This window comes from Pan paniscus, chromosome 13, assembly GCF_029289425.2.
Source record: "Pan paniscus chromosome 13, NHGRI_mPanPan1-v2.0_pri, whole genome shotgun sequence".
NCBI classification, from domain to species: domain Eukaryota; kingdom Metazoa; phylum Chordata; class Mammalia; order Primates; family Hominidae; genus Pan; species Pan paniscus.
The window spans coordinates 87,583,247-87,605,377 of NC_073262.2; the positions used below are offsets into that span (position 1 = coordinate 87,583,247).

A 22,131-nucleotide genomic window follows, 5' to 3' on the forward strand; every position below is an offset into this window, starting at 1 on the left:
ATTGGGCAGTGACACAGGCAGCTGGGGAAAGAGGCTATCTACCTGATTATTAAAATTCTTCTCTGCTGAGCTGACCTTTTGATGAGCATTTATGTGGGACACAAACATCTTCTTGTTTTTCTCCCATTCACAGAAGTCTATCCACATACCCAATTCTTCTTGTTACCAATTTTTAAATCATGTTTCTTTCAAGTTTCTAACCATCCAGCCAACCCATTGGCCACAGCTCATGAACTGGTATATAATTTTACATCTCACTATTTCTCCTTCCAAAAACAATGAACAACAAAATTCACTACTTGATGTTCTTCCCATTGTGAGAAATTCCTGTCATCATTGCTCTTCAGGGTAGTCGCAAAAAAGAACTGTAGGCTGGTCATGGTGGCTTATGCCTGTAATCCCAGCACTTCGGGAGGCTGAGATGGGTGGATCACCTGAGGTCAGGAGTTCGAGATTAGCCTGGCTAACATGGTGAAATCCATCTCTACTAATAATATAAAAATTAGCTGGGTATGATGGCACATGCATGTAGTTCCATCTACTCGGGAGGCTGAGGCAGGAGAATCGGTTGAACCTGGGAGGAGGAGGTTGCGGTGAGCCTAGATTGCACCATGCACTCCAGCCTGGGAAACAGAGTGAGACTCCATCTAAAAAACAAAAAACAAACAAACAAAAAACCTGTAGTGCTGCAGCTATCTATTTCAAATGGTGCCTGCATGTCACACAGGACCATCTATAAATCAGGCCTGAGTTTTCTTTTCCTCTGTCAAATGTCACTTGCCCAGTGTTGTGGTTTAGAGAATTCTTCTTTTCCCCACTCTTTTAAAACTTGCAGTTAAAGGGCATCTGTGCTACCATGCGACTATGAGCAGTGGTCAGAACAAAAATGACTTGCAAATTCTTTATTATTTCACTCTGAAAGATCTCTCTGTCTGGAGGGTTTTCCCTGAGATATCTGTTTGGGTTACTTTACATTTCTTAAATGTCTATTTTCAAATGTCACCTTCTCAATGCGGAACTCTATGGTGAACACACTCTAAAGTGCTTCCCAATGAGTCATGCCTTTATATAATTCCCTTCCCTTGTATGTGGATGGAAACTGTGACTTGTTTCTAACTGACAAAATACGAAAAATTGGTGAGATAACACTCCATTGACTAGGTTGCTTTATATACTTAGCAGAATGGAGAGAGAGAGAGACACTTCCTTGATAACTTTAAATAAGCTGTCATGATTTCAGTGGGTCTTATGAAAAACCCCAGGGACAAGAAACTGCTGGTAGCCTCTAGTTGCTTGGAACGGCCTTGGCTGACAGCCAATAAGAAGCCCAGGCTCTCAGTCCTACTACCACAAGGAAATGAATTCCACCAATAGCATTAGAAAGCTTGGAAGTGGACATTTTCCACAGACAACCCTCCAGATGAAAATACACCCTAGCCAACTTCTTGATTGATGAAAGGACAGGTATGCAGACCATGGAATAAATGTGGGCTAAGCTGCTAAATTTGTGGTAATTTGTTACACCAAAATAGAAAATTCATACACCTTCCCTAATCACTTTATTTGAAATTTTTGTATTTTTAATAGAAACGGAGTTTCACCATATTGGCCTGGTTGGTGGGACCACATTTCTATATGCAGTCCATCATTGACCAAAGTGTTATTATTTGGAGTGTAACTATACTTGATTTCTATTATTCACCTCTCAAAATTACTTTTCTAGATGTAAATATGACATGGAACTTTATTCTTGTTGCAGAAAAATATAAGAAAAAACATTAAAACTGGTAAATTCTAGTTTTAAAACCCTACAAAATATTTGGCCAGGTCTCAAAGCAGTTGAATATTATCAAAATATTAGGTGAGTTTTTTCTTACCTTGGTATCAGGAAGTCTGTCACAAAAATAAGAGAAGTATTTGTGCATAGAAGATCAAGATTAGTACAATCACCCGGATGTAGCATAGTGCTTTTGGACAGCCTCTACAATATTGACACATTTACATTTTGTTTATTTTTTAATTGTAATTTTTATTTTTTTGTGGATATGTAGTAGGTATATATATTTATGGCTCACATAAGATATTTTGACACAGGCATGCAATGCATAAGAATTACATCAGAGTACATAGGGTATCCCTCACCTTAAGCATTTATCCTTTGTGTTTCAAGCAATCCAGTTACTTTTAGTTATTTTTAAATGTACAATTAAATTATTTTTCTGCTATAGTCACCTTGTGCTCAAAAATACTAGGACTTACTTATTCTAACTGTACTTTTGCACCCATTAAATATCCCCCACTTACCCCACCCCCAGCTACACTTTCCAGGTTCTGGTAACCATCCTTCTACTCTCCATCTCCGTGAGTTTAATTTTTATCTCCCATAGATAAGTGAGAATGTGTGGTGTTTGTCTTTCAGTGCCCGGCTTATTTCACTTAAGATAGTGATCTCCAGTTCCATCCATGTGGTTGCAAATGACAGGATCTCTTTATTTTCTATGTCTGAATGATAATTTGTGTGTTTATGTACCACATTTTCTTTTTCCATTTATCTGCTGATGGAGACTTAGGCTGCTTCCAAATCTTTACTATAGTGAATAGTGCTGCAATAAACATGAGTGCGCAGATATGTCTTCAATATACTGATTTCCTTTCTTTTGTGTATAGTGGGATTGCTGGATTGTATGGTAGCTCTATTTTTAGTTTTTTAAGTTACTGTTCTCCAGAGTGGTTGTACAAATTTGCATTCTTCCTAACAGTGTACAAGGGTTCCTTTTCCTCCATGTCTTCACTAGCATTTTTTATTGCTTGTCTTTTGGATAAAAACCATTTTAACTGGAGTGGGATGATGTCTCATTGCAGTTTTGATATACATTTCTCTAATAGTCAATGATGTTGAGCACATTTTCACTTCCTGTTTGTCATTTTTATGTCTTTTGGGAAATGTCTATTTAGATATTTTGCCAATTTTTTAATCTGATTATTTGATTTTTTTCTTATAGAGTTGTTTGAGCTCCTTTTATATTTTGGTTATTAATGCCTTGTCAGATGGGTAGTTTGCAAATGTTTTCTGCCATTCTGCGAGTTGTCTCTTCAGTTTGTTAATTGTTTTCTTTGCTGTGCAGAAGCTTTTTAATTTGATGTGACCCCATTTGTCCATGTTTCCTTTGATTGTCTGGGTCTGTGAGTTATTGCTCAAGAAGTCTTTGCCTACTCCAATGTCCTGAAGAGTTTCCCCAGTGTTTTCTTTTAGTTTTATTTGGTGGGATTTTTGCATATGGCAAAAAATAGGAGTCTAATTTCTTTCTTCTGCATATGGATACCTAGTTTTCTCAGTGCAATTTATTGAAGAGACTGTCATTTCCGCAATGTATGTTCTTTGAAACTTTGTTGAAAGTGAGTTCACTGTAGATGTATGGATTTATTTCTGGGTTCCCCATTCTATTCCATTGGTCTGTCTTTTTTATGCCAATACCATGCCATTTTGGTTACTTTAGCTCTGTATTATAATTTAAGCCAAGTAATGTGATTCCTCCAGTTTTGTTCCTTTTGCTTTAGATAACTTTGCTTATTCTGGGTCTTTTGTGGTTCCATATACATTTTATGATTTTTATTTATGTGAATAATATCATTGGTATTTTAATATGAATTGCATTAAATCTGTAGATTACTTTGGGTAGTATGTACATTTTAACAATATTGGTTCTTTCAATCCATGAAAATGGAATACGTTTCTACTTTTTGGTGTCCTCTTCAATTTCTTACATCAATGTTTTATAGTTTTTTATTGTATAAATCTTTTACTTCTTTGGTTAAGTCTGAGGTATTTTATTTTATTTGGAGCTATTGCAAATGAAATTACTTTCTTAATTTCTTTTTCTGAATTTTAATTGTTGGTATATAAAATTGCTACTGATTTTTGTATGTTGATTTTGTATCCTGAAACTTTACTGAATTTGTTCATCAGCTCTAAAAGCTTTTTGGTGGCATCTTTAGTTTTTTCCAGGTATAAGATTATATCATCTGGAACAAAGAAAACATGGCTTCTTCCTTTCCAATTTGGATGCCTTTTATTTCTTTCTCTTGTCTGATTGCTCTAGCTAGGATTTCAGTACTCTGTTGAATAACAGTGATGACAGTGGTCATTCTTGTCGTGGTCCAGATCACAAAGAAAAGGTTTTCAGTTTTTTCCTCATTCAGTATGATACTAGCTGTGGGTCTGTGGTATATGGCTTTTATTATGTTGAGGTATGCTCCTTCTAAACCCAGTTTTTTGAGGGCTTTTGTCAGAAAGAGATGTTCAATTTTATCAAACACTTTTTCAGCATCATTTGAAATGATTATATGGTTTTTGTTCTTCATCCTGTTGATATGATGTATCACACTGATTGACTTGCCTGTGTTAAATCATCCTTGTCTCCCTGGGATACATTCCTCTTGGTCATGATGAATAACCATTTTAATGTGTTAATTCAGTTTGCTAGTATTTGTTGAGGATTTTTGTATCAGTAGTCATCAGTGATGTTGACATGTAGTTTTGTTTTGTGTGTGTGTGTGTGTGTGTGTGTGTGTGTGTGTATGTGTGTGTATGTTTTCAGTGTGTCTTTTCCTGGTTTTGGTATCAGGGCAATACGGTCTTATAGGAGGAGTTTGGAAGTATTCCCTTCTTATTTATTTTTTCAGATAGTCTGAGTAGGATTGCTACTAGTTCTTTAAATGCTTGGTTCAATTCAGTAGTAAAGTCATCAGGTGCTGGGATTTTTCTTACTAGGAGGCTTTTTATTATGGCTTCCATCTCGTTACTTGTTACTGGTCTGTTTGAGTTTTGGAGTTCTTCATGGTTCAGTAGGTTGTATATGTCTAGGAATTTGTGCATTTCTTCTGGATTTTTCAATATATTTACATGTAGTTGCTCATAGTAGCCACTAATGGTCGTTTGAATTTATATGGTATCTGTTGCAATCTCTCCTTTTACATCTCTTGTTTTATTTGGATCTTCTCTCTTTTTTTTCTTAGTCTGGCCAAAATTGTCAATTTTGTTTAACTTTTAAAAAAAAACTTCTTTTTATTTCATTGATGTTTTGTATTGTTTCCTTTACTTCATATTCATTTATTTCCACTCTAATCTTTATTTTTTTTTTCTTCTACTAATTTTGGGTTTGGCTTGCTTTTGTTTTCTAGTTATTTAAGATGAATTCTTAGGTTATTTGAAGTTGTCTTCTTTTTTAGTTTGCTGTAAACTTTCCTCTTAATAGTGCTTTGGTTGTATCCCATAAATTTTTGTATGTTACGTTTCCATTATCATTTGATTCAAGAAGTGTTTCAATTTCCTTCTTTATCTCTTTATTGACCCACTGATCATTAAGGAGCATATTGTTTCATTTTCCTTTATTTGTATGGTTTCCAAAATTCCTCCTTTTATTGATTTCTGGTTTTATTCCATTGTGTCAGAGAAGATGCTTGATATTATTTCAATTTTTTTTAATGTTTTAAGATTTGTTTTGTGATGTGACATATGGTTTACTCTTGAGAATGATCCATATAATGAAGAATGTGTATTCTGTAGCTGTTGGATAAAATGTGTCACAAATATCTATTAAGTTCATTTATAGTACAGGTTAAGTCCAAAGTTTCTTTGCTGATTTTCTGTCTGGAATATTCATGCAATGCTGAAAGTGGATGTTAAAGTCTCTCCAGCTGTTATTGTACTGAGGTGTAGCTCTCTATTTAGCTCTAATGTTTGCTTTATAAATCTTGGTGCTTCAGTGTTGGGTGCATATATATTTACATTTGTTATATCTTCTTGTTGATTTGATCTTTTTGTCATTATATAGTGACCTTCTTTGTCTTTTCTTATAGTTGTTATCATCGAATCTGTTTATCTCATATAACTATAGCTACTCCTATCCTTTCTTGGTTTCCATTGTCATGGGATATCTTTTCCCATCCTTTTATTTTCACTATGTGTGTGTTTTTATAGGTGAAGTGTGTTTCTTGTAGGTAACAGATTATTGGATCTCAGATTAAAAAAAAAATTAATTTAGCCATTCTGTCTTTTGATTGGAGAGTTTAGTCCATGTATGCTTAATGTTATTATTGATAAGTAAGAGCTTACTGCTGCCATTTTGTTAGTTGTTTTCTGGTTTTGTTGTAGTCTTCTCTTTCTTCTTTCTTTCCTTCCTGTCCTTCTTTCAGTAAAGGTAATTTTCTTGGGTGATGTGAATTAATTTCTTTACTTTTATTTGTTGTGTTTTAATTGTATATTTTTTAATTTGAGGTTAGTATAAGGCTTGCAAATAGACTCTTATAACCCACTGTTTTAAGCTACAACTTAACAGTTTTTACACAAACGTGAGCAAACAAGCAAAAATAAAACTAAGAACCCCATGCTATAACTTTGTTCCCCTCCTATTTTATTTTTTGTTGTTTCTGTTTGAATCTTATCTATATCTTTTTTATTCTTTTCTTTTTGGAGATGGAGTCTCGCTCTATCTTATGTATATCTTTAAAAGTTGCTGTAGTTGTTGTTTTTGATTGTTTCATCATTTAACCTTTCTATTTAAGAGTAGTTTATACACCACTGTTACAGTGTTACAGTGTTACATGTTTTTCTGTGTACTTACTATTACCAGTGAATATTGTATCTTCAGATGATTTCTTATTGCTCATTAACAACCTTTTCTTTCTAACTGAAGCACTGACTTTAACATTTCTTGTGGGACAATCTGGTATTGATGAAACCCCTCAGCTTTTGTTTGGGAAAGTTGCTATTTCTCCTACCTGTTTGAAGGATATTTTAAGCAGGTTTACTATTCTAGGGTAAAAGTTTTTTGTCTTTTTTTTTTCCTTAAGCACTTTAAATACATCATACCACTCTCTCCTAGCCTGTACAGTTTCCATTAAAATGGCTGCTACTGGACATGTTGGACCTCCATATTATATTATTTGTTTCTTCTTTCTTGCTGCTTTTAGGATCCTTTCTTTTTCCTTGATCTTTGGGAGTTTGATTATTAAATGCCTTGAGGTAGTCTTCTTTAGGTTAAATCTTCATGGTGTTCTATAACCTTTTACTTGGATATTGGTAACTTTTTTTTAGGTTGGGGAGTTCACTTTTATTATCCCTTTGGATAAAACTTGTATCCCCATCTCTTGCTTAAGATCCTATTTAAGGCCAAAAACTCTTAGATTGTCCCTTTTGAGGGTATTTTCTGGATCCTGTAGGTGTGATTTATTGTTTTTTATCCTTTTGCTTTCATCTCCTCTGACTTCGTGTTTTTAAATAGCCTATCTTCAAGCTCACTAATTTTTTCTTCTGATAGATCAATTGTTTTTAAGAAACTCTGATGCATTCTTTAGTTTGCCAATTGCATTTTTCAGCTCCAGAATTTCTGCTTGCTTTAATTACGCCAATCTCTTTGTTAAATTTAGCTCATAGAATTCTGAATTCCTTCTTTCTTATCGTCAATATTTTTGAGTTTCCTCACAAGTGCCATTTTGAATTCTCTGTCTGAAGAGTCACATATCCCTGTTTCTTCAAGATTGGTCCATCATGTCTTATTTGGTTCCTTTGATGAGATCATGTTTTCCTGGTTGGTCTTAATACTTAGGAATATCTGTCCATGTCTGGTCATCAAAGAGTTAGGTATTTATTGTCTTCACAGTTTGGGCTTGTTTGTACTTACACTTTTAGAAGGTTTTTCCAGGTCCGAAAGGACTGTATGTTGTGAACTAAGCTGTATCTACATTAGGGGGCACCCCAAGCCCAGTAGTTCTGTGGCTCTTGTAGATTCAGAGATACCACCTCCAAGGTCTTGGACAAGATCCAAAAGAATTATCTGGATTACCAGACAAAGACTCCTGTTCTTTTCCCTTACTTTCTTCCAAACAAATGGAGTCTCTCTCTCTCAGTTCTGAGCTGGCTGGAGCTAGGGGTGGAGTGTCATAAACACCCCTGTGGCCACCACCACTGGGATTGCACTGGGTCAGACCTGAAGCCAGCACAGCATTGGGTCTTACCCAAAGCCTGCTGTAGCCACTACCTGGCTCCTCTTCACTCAAAGCCTTGGGGCTTTACTAATGGCTGGTGTCCTATGTCCTTCCCTTTAGGGAATCAAGTTCCTTCAGGCCCCAGGTGGGTCCAGAGGTTATGTCTTAAAGCCAGGGTCCAGAATCAAAAACCTTAGAAGTCTACCTGGTGTTCCATTGTACTGTCACTGAGCTGGCACTCAAACCACAAGATGTAGTCCTTCCCACTTATCCCTCCCATTTCCTAAGGCAGAGGAGCCTCACCTCATGGCCACCACCATCACAGGCCCATAGGGAAAACTATCAGGCTACTGCTATTTCCTTAAGGGTCAAAAGCTCTTCGTTCAGCTTGTGGTGAATACTGCCTGGCCTGAGGCTCAACCTTCAGGGCAGTGGGCTCCCCTCTGGCCCAAGGCGAATCCAGAAATGCCATGCAAAAGCCGAATCCTGGATTCAGGGACCCCAAGAGATCATTTGGTGCTCTATCTCCCTGTGGCAGAGCTTGTAGCTAAGGTGCAAGACAAAGTCCCCTTTCCTTCTCTCTACTTTTCTCAAGCAGAGGAAGCCTCTCCCCATATCCACCACAACTGGGAATATGCTGAGTTTCGCTGGGAGCCAGGAAGTCACAGAGTCTCACACGAGGCCCACGAAGTACTACCTGGGTATTGCTGCTGGTTATTCAGGACCCAAGGGCTCTTCAGTTAGCAAGTGATCAATTCTGCCAAAACTAGGTCCTTCCCTTCAAGACAGTAAGTTTCCTTCTAGCCCAGCGTGTGTTTAGAAATGTTTTCCTGAAGCTGGGACCTGGAAAGAGGGTTTCACAATTCTGACTGGTACTCTTTCCTGCGGTGAGTGAGATGGTATCTTAAGATGCAAGACAAAGTCCTCCCTGCTCTTCTCTCTCCTCTCCTCCCCTCCCCTCCCCTCCCCTATCTCTCTTCAAGCAGAATGAAGGGATCTTTTCAGAGCCATGAGCTCTGCAGCCTGGGGTTAGGGGAGAGAGAGGAGCGGCATCAGCCCTCCCTTAGCCAAACTGTTATTCAGTTTGTTATGTGCCCCTCCAGACCACTGGCTCTGAGCCCAGTTCAGCAATAAGACTTGCCTAGGAGTTGCAGTCTAGACTGCCGCAAGTTGAATAAATAAAGCTGAAGTAAATAAAGCTGAACTTTATTTAGAGCCCCAGAGCACTCTGGCCCAAGGTGGCAAGGCTTGCAGGAACTCAAGTTTCAACTGCTGGGATGGTCCATTCCCCTCTGGCTAGGGCTGGTTTAAATACTACCTCCATAGGTGAGCATCAGCTGAGTTCAGTTCGATTTTGCTTTCTGTTGTGGCAGGAAAGCACTGAGTTCAACATAACGTCTCACAATTGTTTCTCTCTCACTCTCTCGTGTGTGCAGATTTTTCTCTTCATGCAGAATGGCCAGTTCTGGGGGTTGGGCGAAGGGAGGCATTGGCTATTCAAGACTGTTTATCTTACTTCTTCAGTGCCTCTTTAAATGAAATGAAGTTAAACCCAGGTACTGTGAACACTCACTTCATTTTTAGTTCTTATGAAGGTGCCTTTTTTGTGTAGATAAATTGTTATCCTTGTGGGGTGGGGGAAGATGATTGGTGGAGCCTTCTATTCTACCATCTAGCCTCTCCTCTTTAAATTTACGTTTTAAATAGGCACAGTTATCTAAATCTGGAGCTGCTTCCAGCCATGTCTGTCAGTCACTTATATTACAAATAACAACAGTATTGGCATTTAATATATATTTGACTGACTCCTCAATATTCAATGATTATGTCAATGAAACCAAATTATTTCTAAACCTCAATGGTTACTTTGAAACAGTAAATAGTGAAAGTCCTGGCATTTTGCATGCTTCCTTTGGAAAATATGGTTTGTTTTTCATTCGTTTTTCATTAGAAGCATTGCACTTTTATCTTACCAATGAAATTTAAAACCACTATTTTTAATCATTGATTATTACATGTATTTTATGTATTATATATGTTTATATATGTGTGTGTGTGTATGTGTGAGTATGTAATAACAATTAACTTTTATACTAAAGATTTTATTAAAAACAGTAAAGTCTATCTTTTTGGTTTGTTGACTAGAGCTTTTCTAAAGAACCAGTAGGAAATAAATTATCTGTATTTCTTGGAATAAAACTATTTATAACTAATAATCAAAGATTATTTGCTGATTAGCTCTGGTATTAAAACTCTTTCTTGCTTTATTTCACCTGGTATTTTACTTCTTTTACATCTTATTGTAGAAAACTTAGATTCTTGTGTTTGTACGAAGTTGTTCATGGTCCCTGATACACACTCTCATCCCCAACATCCAACCCTTTTTTTCTAGTTAATATTTGTATTCCTCAAAACCCAGCATAGATATCACTTTTACCAAGTAGCTGTATTTAGGATTTTCTTGAGCACTTCTCTCTCTTCATACATGGCACTGTAAGAATAATCCAACCAGTGATTGCTGTTATCTCTTAATGTGTATGTTCACTCCTTATTTCTGTAAAATACGCACAAATACACAACACTTGCCCACATATACACTCATAGAAACACACAATGAAAGTAAAAATATTTTCTTTAATTAAAAAAAATCTCAGCCATTTAACAGAGTGACTGCTGCTAGTTCTCAATAATTATCTGTTGAATGAGTCTTGATATTACTTTAAGTTTTTAAGAAATAAAAGTGACCAAGACGCTGTATACCTAAAATTTATGAGCAAAATATTCTTGACCTATTATACTGTAATTCTACACCTGTTTTATGAAAAGCAATTAATAATTTGATGCATATGATAAAATTATAGCCATTTTAATAGTCATATTAAGGAAATGATTTCAAAGTTTTGCTTTCTGGGAAATATCTATACAATTGAGACATTTATGACATGATTTATCTTTCATCTAAATTCTACTCTGGAAAGTCTTATCCTACACAAATATGTCAGTGCAAATGAGCATTCTTGAAATATCTTTGTGTAAATTCAAAAATATATAGATATATACACATACAAGGACACTTTCTATAAATCATGTCAATTTAAATATTAGAGATCATTTTAAGTTTAAACTATGTCAGTGTTATATGTCATTTGAGCTACCTCATGCTATGTTGGGGAAATTCAGATTTACAATCCAGAATCATTAGGAGCCTACTATTATTTATTCATAGTGATGAACTTTTTAAAATAGATGGAACATTTATAATTTGGAGGATCTAAATCAGTTACACAATAATTTAAAAATTTTTATGGAACGGAAATGTTATAAACCATGTATTGTTCTAAGTTCCTGGTACACATAAGTGCATATGTATATGGTATTTATTAAAACTTTATCCAATTAGTTTTTTAAAATGTAACTAGTGGTATTAGTTCATTCTCATGCTGCTAATAAAGACATACCAGAAACTGGGAAATTTATAAAGTAAAGAGGTTTGACTCACAGTTCCACATGGCTGGGGAGTCCTCACAATCATGGTGGAAGGTGAAGGAAGAGCAAAGTCATGTCTTATGTGGTAGCAGGCAAGAGAGCATGTGCAGGGGATCTTCCCATTATAAAACCACTGGATCTCATGAGACTTGTTCACTATCACTAGAACAGCACAGGAAAGACCTCTTCCTGGCTGCTTTCACGAGCTGGTGTTGAGTGTGGTTTTTGCAGGCACATGGTATAAGCTGTTGGTGGATCTACCATTCTGCTGTCTGGAGGACAGTGGCCATCTTCTCACAGCTCCACTAAGCAGTGTCCAAGTGGGGACTCTATGTGGGGGATCCCACTCACATTTCCCTTCTGCATGGCCCTAGCAGAGGTTCTCCATGAGGGCTCTGCCCCACAGCACACCTCTTCCTGGACATCAGGCATTTTCATACATCCTGTGAAATCTAGGCAGAGGTTCCCAAACCTTGATTCTTGAATTGGGTGCAGCCACAGGCTCAACACCATGTGGAAGCCACCAAGACTTCAGGCTTGCACCCTCTGAAGCAATGGCCTGAGCTGTACATTGACCCCTTTTATCCATGGCTAGGATGCAGGGCAGTAAGTCCTGAGACTGCACAAAGTAGCAAGGCTCTGGGTCTGGCCCACAAAACCATTTTTTCCTCCAAATACTCTGGGCCTGTGACAGGACAGGCTGCTGTGAAGAAACCTGACATGCCTCAGAGATATTTTTCCCCAGTGTCTTGGTCATTAACATTTGGCTTCTTGTTACTTATGCAAATTTCCGCAGCCAGCTTGAATTTCTCCTCAGAAAATGGGTTTTTCTTTTCTATCGCATGATTAGGCTGCAAATTTTCCACTTTTATGTTCTGCCTCCCTTTTAAACATAAGTTCTAATTCCAAACAATAACTTTGCGAATACATAAAACCGAATGCTTTTAACAGCCCCTAACTCACCTCTTGCATGCTTTACTGCTTAGAAATTTCTTCGAAAAAGTTTCACAAATCTCTAGGGCAGGGGCAAAATGTCATCAGTCTTTTTGCTAAAGCATAACAAGAGTAACATTTATTCCAGTTCCCAATAAGTTCCTCATCTCCATCTGAGACCACCTCAGCCTGGACTTTATTATCCATATCACTATCAGAATTTTGGTCTAAGCCATTTGACAAGTCTGTAGGAGGTTTCAAACTTTCTCATATCTTCCTGTCTTCTAAGCCCTCCACACTGTTCCAACCTCTGCCTGTTACCCAGTTCCAAAGTCACTTCCACATTTTCAGTTATCTTTACAGCAGCACCCCACTACCCAGCACCAATTTACCGTATTAGTTAGTTCTCATGCTGCCAATAAAGACACATCTGAGATTGGGTAATGTATAAAGGAAAGAGGTTTAATTGACTCACAGTTGCACATGGCTAGAAAGGCCTCACAATCTTGGTGGAAGGCAAAGGAGGAGCAAAGTCACGTCTTACATGGAGGCAGGAAAGAGAGCATGTGCAAGGAAACTCCTCTTTATAAAACCATCAGATCTCATGAGACTCATTCACTATCACAATAACAGTATGGGAAAGACCCGCCCCCATGATTCAATTACCTCCCACTGGGTACTTCGCACCACACGTGGGAATTATGGATGCTACAATTCAAGATGAGATTTGGGTGGGGACACAGCCACATTATATCACTAGTATAAGTGAGTCCTACTCAAGATTCTGACATATTACAATTGCATAATAACAATGAACCATTAGGGAAAATAGTACTTTTATTATTTTTAATAACTGTACACTTCATGAAAGTACATAGTGAAAATATTTGTGGCATAAGATAACTTTGATGTCTCCAAAATTATACCACACACACGGCTATTTATCAGTTATGTTCGAGTTGGCATGCTGTTTTTCTTGCCATCAACCCAGAAAATGAACTTCTTTAACACAGATGAAAGATAATACCCAATGTAGTAAGAATTTCTAGAAAAACAGTACTAATTTTCTTCCAATATCTTGAATTATTCTGGAAATGTGCCTGCTGTTTGAGAGAAGGGATTGTTTTAAACCACATCAGGAGAGATCATTTGTCTTATGGATTAACATAAATAATGTACTCTCAGAACACACAAAAAGGGCTGCTCTGCCTACGGAGTAGCCACTCTTTATTCATTTACTTTCCTAATAAACTTTTCACTTACACACACACACACACACACACACACAGACACAAAGGACCAGATAACTTTCTAATATACTGTACATCAAAATATAAGAAAATGTATTATATATAACAGAAATACATAAGCAATAAGCAAGTTGAATTTTTTTGTAAATTTGGGATTTATAAGACACAAATACTTCATCTGAATTACGCAGAGAAACAGCAGGAAATGATCAATAAGAAGAGATTGAAGTTTTCAATTAAAATTTGCCTAAAGCATAGATATAAATTTCACTATGATGTAATAATATGCTTTGGCTTTTTCACAAGCCAAAATGTGAGAAAATATTTTTGTTAGAAGTGGATTGCCATGAATGTTGTGTTTACCTCTCGACAAGGTCAAAGATGATGCATTGGAAAATTTCAACAATAACAATGAAACTTTTAAACTGCTATAGACCAAAATACAATTAATCATTTTCCAACTTTTTTTAAACAGAGGCTCAAGGAACTGAAACAAAGGGAATTTGCTCGAAATGTAGCATCTAAATCCAGGAAAGATGAAAGAAAACAGGAAAAGGCACTCCAACGCCTGCACAAGCTGGCTGAGCTAAGAAAGGAAACTGTATGGTGAGTATCCAATGAAATTGTAAGTTTTCTTAAAACATGACCTAAAAAGGGGTATGGGGGAGTCAGAAATAAAGGGCACAAATCTATTTATTACTGTACCCAGAATAAGGCACACATGTTTTCATGGCCTTCTGTAGGCTGTAAACAGTAATTTGAATTAGAATTTTATGCAAACACCTGTTTAATGCACATTTCAGTAAAAAGCCAAAATTACTGTAATTTTGGATTAAAAAATAAACTTTATGTTATTATTTAAGTTATCTTAGTTGAAAGCTACCCCATTTATTGGTGATACTCAAACATTTGATTGAGGAAGACAGCAAGGCAGTATCTTATGACCCTTTTAACAAAAAGTTTTTAGAGATACTTTTCAAAATGAAAATTTGGAGAACTTCTATTTAAAATTATGTTTAAGGTTCTTTTTCTAAAAAAGGATAAGAATTTCGCTTGAGAAGCAGACCAACATTAAGTGCACTGTGAATAAACTCTAACTGGGCTGTTAGAGGTTCACAACTTTTAAACTTTGATCTGCTTCTAACAGTGAGCAGCTATTAGGTGTGAACAGTGTTGTAATTCAGACTTTACAATTCAAGCCAGGGCAAAGTTATTAAAAGAAGACTTTTTAAAAGTAGTCTTTGTTTCTGCAATAAATAAAGCCTCTCTTATTATTGTCTATATCAAAATTATTTCATTCCAAATTTATTTTTTGCTGAATAATGTTATGGGATATGTTGACATATCGAAACATTGTTAGGGATGCCAAATTTGTAAAAACCAAAATAAAATGTATATGTATTTGGAATCCTACATGCAACTGTTAAAAACAGATGTTACTGCTGTTCAGTTACACTAATCAGATATGTTTACTTTTTGTGGTAATGAATAAAAAATTATACAAATTTTAACTATACAGAATCATGGAACCTATGTAACTTAACGCTCTATAAATAGCATTTGCAAATATAAATTATGATATATTAAGTGAACTAGAGCTAATAATGATATACACAAAAAGCAATACTGTTTATTTAAATTATTATCCTCAGTATAAAGCACATATTTTACATTATATGTACACACAGCCACACATACATGATTTTCCCATTAATTTTATGCTTCAAAAGATGGGAAAAGAAAGTCACTCTGTTACTTAGCAGATAAAGCTAAATGAAGCAATACATTGTGTTAGTGGTTAGATAAAGGAAATGTCCAACTAAAATTTTCTTGTCTACTTATAATATTTAAAACACTGAATTTTTAGAATAGCAGGAATTTTCTTCACACAGAGTTCTGCTAAGGATAAGGTTTAGGGTTTCTTATATTTATGCGTTTGTCAGTATAGTTCTTTTCATCAGAACTCACTACAGTGTAATGTAATTCCAAATAAGTTATATTTTAAGTGAATTTTCTTTTATCCTGCATTTACTGCATGTTATGATATAATGTATAACTTCAGGATAATTTTAAATATTGAGACTAACAATTTCAAAAGAGTCAAAGCTCTCATAAAGCTAGTACTATCTCTTAGTTACCTTTGCCCATACCAATTGGGCTATAGTAGACTCTTGGTGAATGCTGGGTGAATTGAATTGTTCAACTGAATTCCCAGCTTTTCTGCAGTCATGATTAAGGGTTTTGTTTAGAACTTTCATCATATTTACCATATAGCATCAATGATATTAAGTATTTGTGAATCAAAAGTAATTTTACTTTAGACAATACAACACTTCAAAATATCACGGAAGAGGCCATGAAGGTAGACAATTTTGGTCAGATAGAACTGGTTAAGAGCATATCCTCAACATTGCTCATAACAGCTATAAAAGCAACTTCAGGACAATATTTCCAAGTTATTCCAAACAGTAACCAACAAGTAAATGATATTGTGGCACCATGGAAAGTACTTACACCATATGAAGGCAATTCTGTCACAAAGATTTTAAAATTTGAAAAAATATTATAATGACTTTTTGAAGATGAAAATATTTGACTATTTTTTTTTCTCAAAAGTGTGCTATTTAACAGACGCTTCTGTTTCTCTCTCTAGTGCTCCTGGAAGTGGCCCCATGTTCAAATCAACAACTGTTACTGTGAGAGAAAACTGTAATGAAATTTCCCAACGAGTTGTTGTGGATTCAGTTAATAACCAGCAAGATTTCAAATATACTTTGATTCATAGTGAAGAGAATACTAAAGATGCTACCACTGTTGCTGAAGATCCAGAAAGTGCAAATAATTATACAGCAAAAAATAACCAAGTTGGGGATCAAGCCCAGGGGATTCACAGACACAAAATCGGCTTTTCTTTTGCATTTCCAAAGAAAGCGTCCGTGAAGCTAGAGTCCTCAGCTGCAGCCTTCTCTGAATACAGTGATGATGCCTCAGTGGGAAAAGGATTTAGCAGAAAAAGTAGATTTGTCCCCAGTGCTTGTCATCTTCAACTATCTTCACCAACAGATGTGCTTTTAAGTTCTGAGGAGAAAACTAACTCTTTTCATCCACCAGAGGCAATGTGCAGAGACAAAGAAACTGTTCAAACTCAAGAGATAAAAGTAGTCTCCAGTGAAAAAGATGCATTATTATTACCTTCATTTTGCAAGTTTCAACTTCAGTTATCTTCTGATGCAGATAATTGTCAAAATTCAGTCCCATTAGCAGATCAAATACCACTAGAGAGTGTTATTAATGAAGACATACCTGTTAGTGGTAACAGTTCTGAGTTGTTAGGAAATAAATCCACAGTTCTTGACATGTCTAATGATTGCATATCTGTGCAAGCTACCACAGAGGAAAATGTTAAGCACAACGAGGCATCCACAACTGAGGTTGAAAATAAAAATGGCCCCGAGACATTGGATCCTTCAAATACTGAAGAGGTTAACATAACTATACATAAGAAAACAAATTTCTGCAAAAGACAATGTGAGCCATTTGTACCTGTCCTTAACAAACACAGATCTACAGTTCTTCAGTGGCCATCAGAAATGCTGGTTTATACAACTACTAAACCATCAATTTCCTATAGCTGTAATCCTCTATGTTTTGACTTCAAGTCTACTAAAGTAAATAATAATCTAGATAAAAATAAGCCAGACTTAAAAGATCTTTGTTCTCAGCAGAAGCAGGAAGATATTTGCATGGGACCACTTTCAGATTGCAAGGATGTATCTACAGAAGGACTCACTGATTATGAAATTGGAAGTAGCAAAAATAAATGCACCCAAGTCACTCCTCTTTTGGCTAATGATATTCTCTCCAGTAGTTTTGATTCTGGAAAAAATGAGAACACGGGTCGGAGGTATAAAAACATTTCCTGTAAGATCAGAGAAACAGAAAAGTATAATTTTACTAAAAGTCAAATAAAACAGGACACTCTAGATGAAAAATACAACAAAATAAGGTTGAAAGAGACTCATGAATACTGGTTCCATAAAAGTAGAAGAAAGAAAAAAAGAAAAAAGTTATGTCAGCATCATCATATGGAGAAAACCAAAGAATCAGAAACTTGCTGCAAAATGGAAGCAGAGAATAGTTACACTGAAAATGCTGGGAAATATCTATTGGAACCAATTTCAGAAAAGCAGTATTTAGCTGCAGAGCAATTATTAGACTCACATCAGTTACTTGATAAAAGGCCCAAATCAGAATCCGTATCCTTAAGTGACAATGAAGAAATGTGTAAAACATGGAATACTGAATACAACACTTATGATACTATCAGTTCTAAAAACCACTGTAAAAATAACACAATACTTTTAAACGGACAATCAAATGCAACAATGATACATTCTGGGAAACATAATTTAACATATTCTAGAACTTACTGTTGTTGGAAAACCAAAATGTCAAGCTGTAGTCAGGATCACAGAAGCTTAGTTCTTCAAAATGATATGAAACGCATGAGTCAGAATCAGGCTGTTAAAAGAGGTTACAATTCTGTCATGAATGAATCAGAAAGATTCTATCGAAAACGTAGACAACATTCACATTCTTATTCTTCAGATGAAAGTTTAAATCGACAGAATCATTTACCAGAAGAATTTTTGAGGCCACCAAGTACTTCAGTTGCTCCCTGTAAGCCTAAAAAGAAACGGAGGCGAAAAAGAGGCAGATTCCACCCCGGATTTGAAACTTTAGAACTCAAAGAAAATACAGATTATCCCATGAAAGACAATTCTTCCTTAAATCCTCTGGATAGGTTAATAAGTGAAGACAAAAAAGAGAAAATGAAACCACAAGAAGTTGCAAAAATCGAAAGGAACTCAGAACAAACAAACCAATTAAGAAACAAACTGTCTTTCCACCCTAACAATCTCCTTCCTTCTGAAACCAATGGTGAAACTGAGCATTTAGAAATGGAGACCACTTCTGGTGAATTGTCAGATGTTTCCAATGATCCCACCACATCTGTCTGTGTAGCTAGTGCCCCAACAAAAGAAGCAATTGACAATACCCTGCTTGAACACAAAGAAAGAAGTGAGAATATAAATCTTAATGAAAAGCAAATTCCTTTTCAGGTGCCTAATATTGAAAGGAACTTTAGACAGTCACAGCCTAAATCCTATCTTTGCCATTATGAACTGGCTGAGGCCCTTCCACAAGGAAAGATGAATGAGACACCAACTGAGTGGCTGCGTTATAATTCAGGAATCCTTAACACACAACCACCATTACCATTCAGAGAAGCACATGTCAGTGGTCATACTTTTGTAACAGCTGAGCAAATCCTGGCTCCATTAGCTTTACCAGAGCAAGCATTATTGATCCCACTAGAAAACCATGACAAATTCAAAAATGTACCATGTGAGGTCTACCAGCACATTCTTCAGCCAAACATGCTGGCCAACAAGGTTAAATTTACCTTTCCTCCAGCTGCCCTCCCACCCCCTAGCACACCTCTGCAGCCTTTGCCTTTGCAGCAGTCCTTATGTTCTACCTCTGTAACCACTATCCATCACACTGTTTTGCAGCAGCACGCTGCAGCTGCTGCAGCTGCAGCTGCAGCCGCAGCTGCAGGAACCTTTAAAGTGCTTCAGCCACACCAACAGTTTCTTTCCCAAATCCCAGCTCTCACCAGAACCTCATTACCTCAGCTCTCAGTAGGACCAGTAGGACCGAGGCTTTGTCCTGGGAACCAGCCAACTTTTGTTGCTCCTCCTCAGATGCCAATCATTCCAGCTTCCGTTCTTCATCCTAGCCATCTGGCTTTCCCATCTTTACCCCATGCACTCTTTCCTTCACTGCTTTCCCCACACCCTACTGTCATCCCTTTGCAACCTCTCTTCTAGTCATCACCATAATGGGAAAAAATACTCTTGTGAAAACTATTGCTATATGTGTTAAGTGTTCATCTATGTGGGTACATGGCTATTTAACTGGTGGAAATAAACTGGCCGATACATGGCGTCATTGGTTTGAAATCATTTACTGTAAGTGTAATGATGCAAATAAATCCCTAAGTTTCTGATATATAATATTATTAATGCACTGAATAGTTTGAAAATCAATACAATATATGCTGTATATTAAAATGATGTCTTAAGAGTATGTATAATGTACATAAAATATATTTATAGTACTCTAATTTATGTTGTAAAGTATGCTCCCTTGGTTTTTCTTAATCTTTGTGTATTTGCACCTATTTAACGTTTAGACAAAGCTGATGGCACTATGTTTTGTACCATGTTCCTTGAAACTGTAAATTCAGTGAAAAATATCTCTTGCAATAAATTTTTGTTAACTATTTAAGTAAATCAAACTTTTGTTTTTAGTTGGTTTTCCCTGTTTTAGGAATGTATAGTAACAATAGGTGTTGGATTTATATCACTTTACTCATACACAGGAATCTCTGAATCTCCAAGGCCCATCAAAACATCCTTGGAGCTCTATCAATACTTTAACTATGATACTGTCTTTTAGAATAGTGTAACAGAGGGTCGATTTGTTTTTCTGTTTTTCCAATGTTACTTATAGTCAAAGTTTACTATATTTTCTAAACAATTGACCCCCTCTTTAGAAAATAATCCATGGAAATTCATGTTAAAGTAATTTTAGTATTTGGGTGGGTAATAACTCAAAAATATGCAAAGTATATAGTATTCTTTCTGGAACTCTAGAACAGGACTAATAGACAAGTGATGGTAAATAACCAATATAAGTGCTTATAATGTTTAAATTCCCAAATTTATTGTGTTTATTTTTAATTATTGTGGGAAATATGTGGAAATATTGGCATGAATTAAGGAATAGGTTTAACTTTAATAAACACTGCCTGTTATATAACATCTTGGGATGAATGGCGTAAACACAATCGGTATAAGGATGTTACTCTTAATTGAGAATCTGGAAGTGGGATGGAGAGTAAATAAATAGCCCTTCTACCTGCAAATCTTTCTAGTAGTTATGCTTGTATTATATTTTTAAATCGCTCAGGAACAATTAGAAAGTCCACATCACTCTTCCAGATTCTGCTTTATTTTATTTATTTATTTTTTTTGAGACAGAGTCTGCTCTGTTGCCCGGGTTGGAGTGCAGTGGCGTGATCTTGGCTCACTGCAACCCCTGCCTCCCGGGTTCAAGCAATTCTTCTGCCTCACCCTCACAAGTAGCTGGGATTACAGGTGCATGCCACCATGCCTGGCTAATTTTTGCATTTTTAGTAGAGACGGGGTTTTTCCATGTTGGTCAGGCTGGTCTCGAACTCCTGACCTCAAGTGATCCACCTGCCTCGGCTTCCCAAAGTGCTGGGATTACAGGCTCTGCTTTATTTTTAATGACCTCTGCATTACTGCTCACTCAAGTGCTTTTATGTGTACTTAAGAATATAATGAGTCAATAGAGAACTAGGAAATAGCACGCTATCCCCAAGAATATTTCTTATACCTGTCCCAGTCCATACCATTGGCAAGACAAAGTATACATCCCTTTTAAAGTGGGTTGTCCTCACCATTTGCAATAAGAGCAGATTATAGTAGCCTGGCAATAAATCCAGGGTTTCGGAGCCCAATTGAGTCACTTTAAATGGAAAGCAAGTTTTAAATGATGCTGTACTGAGGAAATATTTTATATGGCTGGCATAGGAACTGGATTACCCTAAATAATTAGGGACCTAAAAGTATTTTCCCATATAAAAATAATCAATATTTAATTATATCTTATGTAAGAAAAATAAGAAAGAAAATCTAGGCCATTTACTTTCATGATATTTGGCATAATAATCACTGGTTTATTTGAATGTTCACCTGAAAAATGCTTGTGAAAGACTGAGTATACCATTTAATGATTGACTAATAAGTAGATAAAAATAATAAGGAAGCAATTCCATGTCAAATGCTGTAAGATAATATGTTCAAAAAACAGGAACTAAAATTGGAAAGGATGATTTTTTCCCCAGGCAAAATATTTGAAACTATCTTTGAAGATAAAATAGATGGAGATATCTACTGGGGAATGCTGACCCAGTTTGTTTTTAATCTGTCAAAGCAGAATTGCTGTTTTTGATGTTAAAAAATCAAACCAAGTGTTTGACTTTAAAACATGCATATTTTCCTCTTCTTTGTATCTTCTATCATCTTGGTTGTTCACCTCTTACCTCTTGTTTTAATCCTGCAATTGCTTTGTTTATTGATCTTTTTTAACGTTATTGCAGACATCATTTGTGTATTATGTGCCTCCTTTTCTTTCACCATGTTATCATTCATGTTTTTCAAATTCTGCTTCTCTCTTATTTATTTGTTAAATGATATGGTTAGGTATGGTTAACTTTTTAGTTGTAGGAGAATGTGCCTGATTGCTAGATATATGACAGGAATTTCTAGAAACTTTGAGGAGGAAAGTTCTCAGTTAAGATTAATTAAAACTCAGCTTTACA

The 22,131-nt window shown here is 36.0% G+C and overlaps 1 protein-coding gene across 1 annotated transcript in view; it reads left to right on the plus strand.

Moving 5' to 3' along the window:
* ZNF804A (zinc finger protein 804A) overlaps positions 1 to 20,545 on the plus strand; it is a 343,303-nt gene extending 322,758 nt beyond the window's left edge. Inside the window, exons 3-4 of the mRNA XM_003823521.3 lie at positions 14,131 to 14,261; positions 16,309 to 20,545. Coding sequence (XP_003823569.3) covers positions 14,131 to 14,261; positions 16,309 to 19,549 — 3,372 coding nt within the window. The 3' untranslated portion in view covers positions 19,550 to 20,545. The remainder of the gene's footprint in view (positions 1 to 14,130; positions 14,262 to 16,308) is intronic.
* The last annotated feature ends 1,586 nt before the right edge of the window (positions 20,546 to 22,131 follow it).